Source organism: Toxotes jaculatrix, chromosome 9, assembly GCF_017976425.1.
Source record: "Toxotes jaculatrix isolate fToxJac2 chromosome 9, fToxJac2.pri, whole genome shotgun sequence".
Classification (NCBI taxonomy): Eukaryota; Metazoa; Chordata; class Actinopteri; family Toxotidae; genus Toxotes; species Toxotes jaculatrix.
In genome coordinates this window covers 21200162-21212429 of record NC_054402.1, presented here as the reverse complement: position 1 = coordinate 21212429, position 12268 = coordinate 21200162, and the positions used below count along the sequence as shown (strand labels likewise).

At 41.5% G+C, this 12268-nt stretch overlaps 1 protein-coding gene across 1 annotated transcript; it reads right to left on the bottom strand.

The window, feature by feature from the left end:
* Positions 1-940: 940 nt before the first annotated feature.
* bace1 (beta-secretase 1) lies at positions 941-11766 on the bottom strand. The gene is made up of 9 exons (XM_041046288.1): positions 10882-11766; positions 6618-6706; positions 6307-6523; positions 5267-5404; positions 5038-5172; positions 4841-4942; positions 4446-4595; positions 2739-2910; positions 941-2491 (listed from the first exon to the last, which is right to left on the bottom strand). Exons 1-9 carry the CDS (start codon positions 11230-11232, stop codon positions 2253-2255), a joined length of 1593 nt encoding a protein of 530 aa, XP_040902222.1. The 5' UTR covers positions 11233-11766; the 3' UTR covers positions 941-2252.
* Between the last annotated feature and the right edge of the window lie 502 nt (positions 11767-12268).

Here is a 12268-nt window from a genome sequence, read left to right as displayed (position 1 = left end):
TTATTGTAAGAGTGATGCCAATGAGATTATGTTTAAAAAACACAGTTTCCTGGTGAGTGTGAATGATAACACAGAGCATTAGTAGAGACTGTGTTTTTGTTCCTTTCTATGTCAGAAAAAAGTAATTACATAAAATAAATGAAAAGCAATAAAGTAGAACGGCTGTACCTGTCAAGAAAACAACCCAGGCCTATGCAGAGAGCAAGTCTTTCATCTGCTGTCAGAGAGCCACAGGCTTCCACTGAGGGGGCCACTACCCGTCAAAGCCACTAGGAGGTTCCCGACCATAGAACATGATGCACCTCGGCTGCAAAAGGGAAATTTACTTCCAGTAAAACAGTACTACTACCATTGCTTCTATTTCCATGTGTTTTTAAAGGTAGATAGAGATCATTCTCAGTCATTAATAAGACAAGACCTCAAAATCAATGTAGAACCCAACAACCACAAACCACTGATCAATAATCCAGCCATTAACAGATATTGAGACATGTCAAAAAGACCCATGTCTTTCAGAGGGAAATAACATAGGTGCAAAGTTTTCAAATATCTTAGACATTAAATATTTCAGATATTTTAGACGTTACTGCATCTGAGAGATGTAACAACCTTTGGCAAGATTAGTATTAAAATAACTGTGAACAGTAAACACATAGTGGGAAGTAGGTTTTTTTTTTTAAAAAAAAAGTAAAAAGTCATTACAGTGGTGATTTTTTTTTTAATAAAAGCAGACAGTATAACAATAATGACCTTTCTTTTTTACTTTTTTACTTATTTGTATTACATGAACTACACCATGTCTTTGAAAAGTTTTAGCATATTTTAACACTGAATGTGCAAAATTTAAAAATACAAGCATATAATTTAGAATTAGTCAATAATTTTTAGTGCGAAAAAATGAAAATCACATTTTACAGTTACAATAAGTACTTTATTGGTTCAACAGTGCTGCCAGCGCCTGACAGATAAATATACAGTTCTGAGTTTATCTATTTACAGCTTGCTGAGAGACAATACAAACTGTGTCTTGTAGACATACATAGTGAACTGTCCCTTGAAGACATACATAGTGTTCTTTAGTGTATAACATACTTTGGGCTGGCTTCCTTGTCCAAGCATATATGGTGGTCCCCATTGAAAGATGTGGTGAGTTAGGCTGTTTCTGTGTCTGTGAAAGAAGCCCTATTAAGTCTTGGTCTGTTAACATGTAGTGTGTTGTTACATGTGCAAATCATCAGATGGTGCAGCAGTAGGTTAAGCAATGTGTATTCTGTGTGTGTGTGTGTGCCTGCGCAAATAGAAGATCTGGAATGCACACATTGTACAATAGATTTAAGCTATCAATATAAGAAGAAAAAGTGACATCTGATATTGACTGTGTTCAGTAGTCTCAGTTTCACACTAGGTGAACTGATACATATACAGTAAATGCTGTTACAATCTGATATTTCATCAAATTGGCCTCTTTAAGCTTACATGTTTTGCATTGCAGAATTATTTGCTGGCATTTGCAAAATGGTGTAACTTTGTGGATGCTAGTATCATTTTTCAACTTCTTAAGTATCATTTTCATTAAATCTTACTCTTCAATACTCTTCATTTACAGTACAGCTGTGCACACATACAGGCATGCTCACACATATCAATGTGGTTCATTCACTCACAAGCCACAAACAATAGGTCTATAAACACACGCATGTAAACACACGTTCATATGTTCAAATCATTCCTTAACAAACCACATCCGACAACACCGTGGTTTCACATCTTGTATTGACATCACATCCAGATTGCAAGTTTCTTCATTTACGCATGTTTGTAAATTCTGTGTTTGCTCTTTAATTTTCCCCAAACCCCAAATCAAACTCTGTGTGGGGCTCTGCAATGTTAAGAGTCAAATCTTTCAAAATTCCAAATCCAATCCACCTTTGTTCCCTATTTATAAACTATTTATAATAAAGACTTGATTTTCCCACATCTGTTTCTGTAACCATGCTGATCTGCATAGGTAGCTCAAACAGGCAAGTTGACACTGATAACATCAACTTTCACTTGTTTGTCTTTCAGGTTAGTAATGGCTGTAGTTATCCTCACATGATGTAAGTCAGCATTTTCTATACTTTGTACGTTATATTCCTGAAAAAAACTTTTCAAAGCTCTCATTCAACAGCACCAACATTTTGTAACATCGTACATCCCTTTTCCCCCACTCCATTTTTGTCCCTCGTTTCAAGCCTAGGTCTTCTCCCTCCTCACTTTAGGAGTGATATGTCATCAGCAAAGTCCCCGTGTGGGTGGAGACAGCGGGCAAAGCGCCACTGGCACACCATGAGACAGAGCGGCAGCATGAAGAGCGCGCAGATTCCCGCCATGATGTAGGCGATGGTCATGAGAGTGGACTCGTCTGTTTGGGGGATATTGTAGCCGCAGTCCTCCAGGTCAACGCCGTGGAACGGGCCCTCCACAGAGGCTGTGCGAAACTCATCATGCACTAAACGTGGGAGAATGGAGATTGTAGGTATTTAACACACAGATCAGGAGAATAGTTTCTATATTTTACTATCACTGTACATCATTACACAACCCCCAAGACTTATCCTGCATTTTCTACTTTATATTTTCTTGCCGTTTAGGTAGTCCTATGTCCTCCATCCCAATTCTTTTTTATGTCAATATTCATATTCCTTTTTTCTTACACTATAAACTTGATTCATTCTATGTTCCTTGTCCCCTCTCACCATGGCAGGTGCTAACAGCAAAGCCGATTCGTTTCTTCTCACGGTCGAAGACCACATAGAAGCCTTCCATGATGACAGCCCCCATAACCGTACCGGTGCTAGACTGCGATACAGCAAACTTATAGCAGTCCTCCTGGGCTGAAGCCACGTCTTCTACCGGCCGCAGATATTGCTAAATAGAAAGAGAGAGAGAGAGAGAGAGAGAGAGAGAGAGAGAGAGAGAGAGAGAGAGAGAGAGAGAGAGAGAGAAGGACCGGGGCCGATCAAGGCATGTGTGTAGCTTCCCTGCTTTTTCAGCTTGCATGTGGTTGTTATATTTATAAATTCTCAATCAATATTTATTTATTGATTGAGAATTTTGTGATTTTACTTAATTTGTAATGACAGTTTGCATTATGCACTCTTCCTTCCATTCTTTCTGTTATGGACTTTCCTGAAATTTGACACAGAGAGAATTTATGCAAGAGATAACATGAAATCCTTTGTTTCTCTGAAATTCTAATGACATCTAATGCTGCCTTGTAATGAAAGACAGTCGAAGGAAGTGTAGTCCCTGCCCACTGTACGACACAATGAAGAGTTAGACCCACTACATACAGAAACACCCTCATAAATCCAGTGTCGGTTGGGCTCTAGTTCATTAGTGTGTTCCTCTCTGTGCCTTCACGTTTCCCTGTAATTACAGTACATGTACTGTATTTAATCATGATTTACTGTAAGCCCGTGACGCCTATAGAAATTCTAAAATAAGGGAAAAAAAGTAAAAACTTTTCTCAATCCATCAGCATCAAGGTCACAAGTCTTCCACAGGTTTGCAGCACCGAACCTCGCTTCCAAATCTCACTGTCAAATCTTATTCATTACACCACCATAAAGACTTTTCTTAGTGCCTTTGAACAAAAACCGTGTCATGACTTTTCAGAGCTTCATGAAAAGAGAGAATGTATTCAAAGGTAATTCTCTTTGAAACGTGGTTATTCTTTTTCCCCCGTGGTGCCTAGCCAGCCTTTATTCTACCGAGGACCATATAAAAGAGTGTAGCTGAAGGGCATGCCAATTATCTGTAGGAGTAATGAAAACTGCATTTACGGGCCGTCAATGAAATCACCTCAGACTTCAGAATTACAGAGGAGGTACATGACAGAGAGCCATAGCTCTATTGATCCATGAATTCCTCTAGTTCTCAGTAGTAACAACTTCATGGGCTTCTTTAATGATGAAATTCTAGATATTATAAAGAAAATGCATCACCTCCTGCTCTCAGAGGGCACTGATTTATCTTCAAACACAGGAGCCATGGAAACAGATGTAAAATCTAATATATAATTAATTTGTTTTTCTCCCATCAGCCTTCACCAACTAACTTCCACAATTTCTTCATCTAAACCATCAACCTGTCTGTGTTTCACAGACATGACAAAATTATTTTTAACTTTTACTAAATATCAAAACATCTTATTGGCTGAGAAGCAGACATCTGTCTCCTAACGGTCTTTAATGCAGTTGCCGTAATTCTTTTAGCCCTGGACAAAAGGTAGATTTCATTTTACAGTTATGAATCCAGGCACAGTAAAACATAGTAGCTACTGTCCATCTGGACAGAAGGTCCCATGGAACAAATGTTATCACAGAGTCAATCACAGACATGAAAACAGCTGTGGACTCCTGTTTTATACAACCACATTCACATCCAGCAGTGTGTATTACCTGCGGTAGAATGGAGATTCTGAAGGACTGGTTGCGGTTTTCACTCATCAGGTAGAGGGAGATGACTGGGAAGATGTGCCAGGGTGTAGTGCCGGCCTGCCAACATACCAGCTGCTCCCCGAGCCAGAACCCAGAGGGAAACTGTTCTGTCTGAAAAACAGGGTCAGGAGGACACTCATTCTTTCCTTTCCCATCCTTGCTCATTACAAATCAGGGTCACGAGGGGAAGCTGGAGCTTACTCAATGGGAGTGGGAGAAAAACTGTTTCACGTAGGAATTATTATTCTTTTCTTCTTTGATTCTGAATTGATTCACAGATTCCAAACATTTATTTTTGAACAATGACTTCACATTGACAGAAAGGAAACAGTATATCTGGTATAGTAGGTACTGACCGAAGAGGCTGCTTCAATAGCCTTGACTGCAGCCTGGAAGACTTTTCTAGGCAGCCGAAGGTTGGTGGTCCCACTGTCCACAATACTCTTATCATAGTTGTACTGTAAAAGACAGAGGAACATTCATAAATTATAAATCTCTTAAATAACGTATAGTATCAACGACCATTAAATCATTCTTGTCAGTCAGATCTCACCTCTTTACAGTCCATGTTGAGGTCCTGTCCATTAACCTCAATGCGTACGATAATGACCTCATAGTACCACTCCCTGCGGATGGGAGTGTACCAAAGCTCTCCTACGTACAGTGACGTGTCCACTCCTCCAATGATCTGAAAGCATAGGGAAAAATATAAACCAATCCAATACTGTCTTCAAACATGATGCTGGACGCTGTATGTGTGTGTGTGTGTGTGTGTGTCTCACCATGCTGCCACCAACAGTGGCACTCCCCAGGGAGTAGTTTTGGGTGAAGCCTGCTCCACACAGCTGGAGAGAGAAGAGGTTGGGGACAGGAGTCTGACGAACCAGAGAGTCAAAGAAAGGCTCCAATGTCTCGTCAGGCTGGAGAGAGAAAGAGAGAGAGAGAGAGAGAGAGAGAGAGAGAGAGAGAGAGAGAGAGAGAGAGAGAGGGGAAAGGTAGGGTAGCTTTACTTCTGAATGGACAAACCAAGCTTTCAGTCATCAGTTTTAAATTTCTAAAAGATTGATCAAACCTCCTCCTCCTCTAAAATAACCCCTTTATTATTACATCAGCAAAACCTGTTTCCAAATCAGCTTTCAACCTGCGGCTCTTCCTCGCTTATTAGAGTTTACAGTGGAGTTATCACTTACCCCAGAAGTCCTATAGTAAATTATTCTAACAATGTAAATAATAATAAAAAGATTTTAGTTACACATTAAAAAGCAAGGTGCTACTCTTCCAATCAGATCCTCCAGATGTCAGAGTGGATTTTAATTATTCAAAAATGAAATGATCCTATATCCATGCCCAGATCCAATGTCATCAGTATAGTAGTATTATCATAATAGTATCATCATCTTACACCAGAATAGAAACTTGGAAAGTTAGGAAAAGGGCGAAAATTATTCCCACTAGGGTTTTAACAAGCTCAGTGGTCACAAGACAACATTGGACATCTAACCTACTTCACTTCCTTCATCATTCACAGAGGACATAATTAGGTATGCTAAAGTATTCTAACTGCCAATGTTGGGGATGCCAGAGCAAAGTAATGTAACAACCATCCAGAGGAACAAATTACTGCTACTGAATGATTTAGGCCTTCAATATGGCAGCAGGCAAAGTGAAATGTAATGTAAAAGCGCACAGTTTTGTCAGCTTGTAGATGAGATTACAACAGAGAGGCCGGCACACTGAAGTCCCCTGTGCACCTAGAAACTGAGATCACTTCTTAGCTGATGTTTTCAGATTTTGAAGAAGCAATCATACGCTCTGCTCTCACCCGAGCTATATCAGCATAGGCCAGTCCCAGGATTCCCTCCCAGTTGGATCCATTGATGAAGAAGCGATCTGACTGGGTGATTGCAGCGATGTTGGCACGCAACGTGGCGTTGGGGCCATGTGGGACAGAGACCAGGTCGGTGCCCAGCTCCCCTTCCCATCGACCCTGGGTGTAAGGAACGTACACGCTCCTACCCAGGTCACGGTATGAGCTGGATCTGTGAATGGACAGTATCTGTGATTAAAAAAAACCTGAAACATGAATCCTTTTATGTTTTGGCTGTGTATTTTTGCACGTGTGTCTGTACTCACAGTGAACGATGGTAGTATCTGCGCAGAAAGGGATGAGCAGCTGCTCCGACAGCAAAGTTACTGCTTCCTGTATCCACCAAGATGTTCAACTAACGAGATGGAAGCAGTTTGGGAAAGAGGAGAGAGCATTTATTAAATATCTGCTGCGTGCTTTTTGCAGAAATCAATAGGTTTGTAAAACTGATGCTTGGGTTACATTGTGAAATTGATTATGTTCAATCTCTGAAGGGCAAGTTAAATCTGTAACTCTGCTACCTTGGAGACAGACGTCCATTTGTAAAATCATGACTGATGTCTGCCATTGACAGATTTTATACTTACAGGCTATTTTTGGAAGCCTGAAGTCTTAATTACAGCAAGTAGTTAGCCTCACCGCTCACAGATTTCCGTTTTTCATCTCTCAATCATTCTCTGTAACTATTTCTCTTCCTCAGCCATGTCCTGTGCTGTTTCCTGTTGCCCTAAATGTCCTTCAGTGTCCCCTCTCTGTCTCCTCTCTAACCCTACACTCTTCTCGGGTTGCCCATTCTACTCCCCCCTCTCTCCCATCTCCTCCTCTTCTGTCTGCATCTCTATGTGAGTATCATATTTTGCACAGTAAGTCAAAACAGTCAGTGAATGTGTGAATGGAGAACAATGGCAGACAGCAACAAAGACAGATATACAATAGTTTCTACATATATAATTGTGTGCCATGTGTCACAGCTACTGATTATAATCTGTATTTCTTTGTGCCCTGTTTGTGGTTGTACTGCTGTTTTAATGCAGTTTATCTTGTGTGAGTCATGCAATTTCACACTCGTGTAACTGTGTTCAATTAATGTGTTTTCATTCATATGGTTGCAGCGAAAAACGTGCTAATGTTATGGTTACAGTTTCACTTATGTTCAAAGATTCCTGCGTGCAGTTCAAAGAAAGACCAACACATTGGCAGAGAAAATAGACGGACAGAGGACAGACAGATAAGACAGACTGGCACAGAAACACCCAAACAGATGAAGAGACAGGCAGCCATAGAGCCACAGCAAGCTGTTCAATAATGGATTGGCTCTTAAAATATCCACAGAAGTGCTACTGTCTCAAGGGCTGGACCTGAAAACCCCAGAATAAATACTGACTCAGTCTACCTCACTTTTACCTCACGCACACTGTGCATCCATGTCAATGATGTACACACACATGCCTGTGTATACTGCCTGTAAAAGCACAACTTACTGTCAGTATTAATGCTCGACACACTGTGTTTTCCTCTCTTGTGATGTGCAGAATTTTGCTGACTGCACAGGATAAATGTTTTTCTTTTAGGTGTACACACACACACACACACACACACAAAGAGTGATCTGGCTCTGGACAAAGTAATGCACATGACCACACACACAAACACATGAAGATGCATCCTGACACACTGAGACCTCATGCCTTTCCCTTCTCTCCCTCTCTGTCTCTGTCTTCCTGTCCTCTCTGGCAGAGTGCCTGTCTGCTCCAGCCATTATATTTGCCCTTCCCCCCTTCACTATGGAGGAGAAATCATCTGGTAGTTACCAGAACAGAGCGCAACATAAAGCAAAAGTTCCTGTAAATGACTTGATGTCATTTCCACAACTTTGCATCTCCAGTTAAACACAAGGCATTGTCTCATTTATGATGTCAATTAAGGCTCAAGGCCATTTTGCTCTTGTTGAACCACTGAATCACACAGTACTTTGACATAATGCCACTCTCAAGCTATTTTATATATTGATACAGATTTACATTTACTTATTTATATAAAGCTTTATTTATGTGGATGCAGACTTTTAAAGCCTTAAACACATTTAGATAATTTGATTCAAGATATCTTGAGACTCATCAAGGGCCTGCAAACATTGTATTAGTTTGCTGTTATGGTTATCCTGACTGGTCATATTAGCAAATGAGATGGTCACTGACCCCTGACCAGCACTCTTGTGCTTGGTTAAAATATACAAGTCTGGGATCTGGTGTGTATGAGTTCATGTTTCCCTGAAGTCCCTGAAGATCAGTGTGCTTGGTATTGCAAGGTAAAAGGGGTTTCAAGACCTTTTTGTCAATACCAGGATATATCAGAAATCTATACGTTCTTCCATTTGGTCTAGCTTCATGGTCTCATATCTCCTTAAATAAAACCACCAGGATTTAAAAATGCTGCCAGATATCAGAGGTCGTTTGTTGTCACCTTTATTTCTGCTGCTTAAAATGGCCAAATTTTGTTTTTTTTGTGGGGTTTTATTTAAGGCTTCAGGGCAATAACACCTTTGAATATAACTGGGCTTTGATCATTATTGCATTCATATTACAAATACTTTGCTTTGTTAATAATAAAATCCTGGATGTACTTTAACGAAAGCTCCAAAATGGTAGTGAACTAAAATGATGTGATAGTTCTGTGGAAAGTGCAGTGATTTTTGGCTGTGATCAAAGGTTATGTGACACCCTCTGGCCCATAAAGACCTTTGGACATGGACATCCATTACAACAAGTCCAGAGAATCACTCAGGTTTAAACAAGATTCTCTTTGTATCACAATTTGAAACATTAGGCCAGACATATAGAATATTCAGAGGATACAGCTGTATTTGTTCTGACACCACATACCGTTTGAGAACTTTGTCTTCGTGTGCTAAATTAAACATCTGTCTTGGATGTTCGCGTATACCAAAGAAAACGCATCGCTTTAATAATCAGTATCAGAATTTTGGCATCACATCAGCACAAATCAAACATAAAATCTGAAGCGATACCCAGGCGTCCAGCAGGGTCAGTGACTGCTGATAACTGGTAGAAGGACACACCTTTAGCCACTAAAACAATGTGTTGTCTGTCTTTGCTGATTGGCCTCCAGTCTGGAAGATCTCTACCTCTGTCTTTCTGTCCCTCTCCTTGATCCAGGAAGCATCAATGTCTCTCGATGGCAGAGTGACACCTCCACTTAGCAGCTAAGGGCCCTCAATCACACTCGTCATCTCTCAACAGTCTTCCTTTTCATTTCCTGAAAGCTCCCAGTCTCACGCCCACATCCTCACTCTGTCAAACACTCTTGGTTCCTCTCTTCCTCTCTCAAACCCCCTGTCTCCCACACTTTCCTCTCTCTCACTTTTCTCTCTCTCCATCTTCACTTGCACTAATTCACTCCTGGTTCCCCTCTCATCTCCCTCTCCAGCCATTCATTTATTTCTCAGTTTCACTCCCTCTGTCACATTTGTCCTCTCCTTCTTCTCCTCTTCTACCACCTCATCACTTTCTGTCCCCCTCTCACTCACTGTCTCTCTCTGTATCCGTCGCCCTCTGTGTGCCAGCCTGTACACCACAGCTGCGCCCAGCTGGCACTCCTCACTCTGCAGAATTAATGGTTCCATTATCTGTCTGTATCATTCAGTCCTTTCTCCCACTTTCACACACACACACACACACACACACACACACACACACACACACATACACACACACACACACACACACACACACACACACACAGGCCATCTGTCACTGCAGGGCCATCAACAGTATTGGACGAGCATACAGAATATTTGAAGTACTGCAAACTCTAATTCCCTATTCCACTACATAAATCTTATATTAGGCACATTATTAGTATTACATTAGTTAAGGACACACACTGCAAGTGTGTTAGCAAGGTGTGTTATAAGTTTATAGTGGTCACCTCCCATTGTCAGTACTATTATTATTAATATTGGTTTAGGCCTACCTGTTATTGTTTTTAGTGTTAGAACCTGTTGTTGTGTAGCTGGTCAAAACACATGAGAGATATACGGACACACATACATATACAGGCACACTGCTACAGTGTTGCAGTGCAATAAATGCAAAATGTGTATTATCATTACACAGCACTGGGTTTGATCATTACTTTGGGGGAGCACCACAGAGAGGTAAGTGCACCTGGTATTTAATGCAACATTCCTGCCAATAAAGCAGATTATACTCAACTGAGAGAGACAGAGAAAGACAAAGAGTGAGGGACAAAAGATGAAAATTGAATTTTGCACAGAGAACCAGACTGTACAGTGCAATAAAGAACAGTACTGACCAGCCCCACTGAATGTCATCCTTAAAGAAAACTTTATTGATTTTTTTTATTTTTATTTATTTATTTTTGTTCTTGGCGTTAACTCATTAAATTTTGTTGTTAGCTCTGTTGTCCAAAAAGTGCATGAATATTTTGGTGTACATTACGGAGTGCTTTGACACCATATTAATTATGCCACATACGTAAAACCTTTACCTTCTGCGGAGGAGAGCCCACGGCCATCTCCACGTAGTAACCCTGGCCGGACTTCCCACGCAGGTTATCGATCATATCCACGAAGCTGATGCCGCCCGCTGCCGCTCCTCTCCGCCTGCGCGCTGGATGCCTCCCCGTGTTGCCAAGCTCGCGCTTCAGAGCAGCAGCCGCAGCAGCGGCAGGTGGCAACGAGGGCGACTGTTCAGCGCGAGCGCCTTGCCGCAGTGGCACGCGGATGGCTAGAGGCAGGCCCGAAGCGTCCGCCGCTGATTGACCGCTGCTGAGCCAACACAAAGTCGTCCATATGAACAGACTTGTCAGCCGGCGACGCTGTAACGTCGACGCCTCCATGTTAAAACACGGTGAAGTTGTATTTTTGGTATGTTTGGTTTCGACCTCACGGCGCCCCGTTCAGTTTGACATCCAGTCTGCAGCAGCAGAGCAGAAGAGATCAGGTGGCGATGATGCAAAAATGACGGCTAAAGACATGTTGGCAGTTGAGCCACAAATGTGAAGAGGGACGGGGGTCACCGTATTTTCACTCCGCTTTTCTTGACGTACACTTGATGAGAAGACAACAACTTTAATGACCACGATGAAATAACATGGGAATTCAAAGCAGCCTAGGCTGCAAATCAAATCACCCTCACAGTTAAGCCAGGCAGCTCTCGGTGTCACAGATTATTGGAGGCGACGCGTAAATTACAGGATCTCCCTCCGTGCGCCGTGTATCAACAAACCGCAGGCCCGTGTCGTTTTCTCCACGCATCCTCATGTCAAACGACCGAAACCATCGTCGGTGGGCAGGCTGGCCGGAGGGCTATCATAATCCGCATCCTTCCCCTTTACCGAGCCGTTCATTCTGTTCTCCGCCTTCAGTCTTTCACCTCCTCCTCCCCCTCCATCCACCCCTCTGCATCCTTCGGAGCTGCGAGAGCTCGAGCATCACCACCGTCAAGTGGAAATACCAAACCACAAAACTTCCTATAAGCACTTTCAAAATAAGACCAATAAAACCCCCAAGTGATACATCATGGCAACCCACAAACCAGTTTGTAAAGTGAAGGCAGTTTGCCTTGGCGGGCTCATTACCCCTTAGTGTACTTATTAATTTGTGCAACAAAATTAGGCAAACTCCACAAGTGACAGTTATTTGTAATGAAAATTCACACAGTGAGCTGCATTAAAATGCAACCCAGAGTATTAGTCCTACAATACATACTGCCTCAAGAGGTTTTAAATTATAATAACTGTGATCATGGTGCAAATTTTTTTTAAAACTGGTTTGCAATGTTGTGATCTAATGCACCATATGTCCCGTTTAATTGAGTACAATTATTTATTAAGTGAAACACTTTGGTTTGGATTTATTTAAATACATTTATCT

Excerpts from the sequence above, each read along its gene's own strand:
- bace1 (XM_041046288.1), bottom strand. The coding sequence starts at position 11,232 with ATGGAGGCGTCGACGTTACAGCGTCGCCGGCTGACAAGTCTGTTCATA. Across the intron at positions 6,707-10,881 it reads TGGGCTCTCCTCCGCAGAAG|TTGAACATCTTGGTGGATAC; the intron begins GTAAAGGTTTTA and ends CCATCTCGTTAG. Across the intron at positions 2,492-2,738 it reads TGCTGTTAGCACCTGCCATG|TGCATGATGAGTTTCGCACA; the intron begins GTGAGAGGGGAC and ends TCCCACGTTTAG.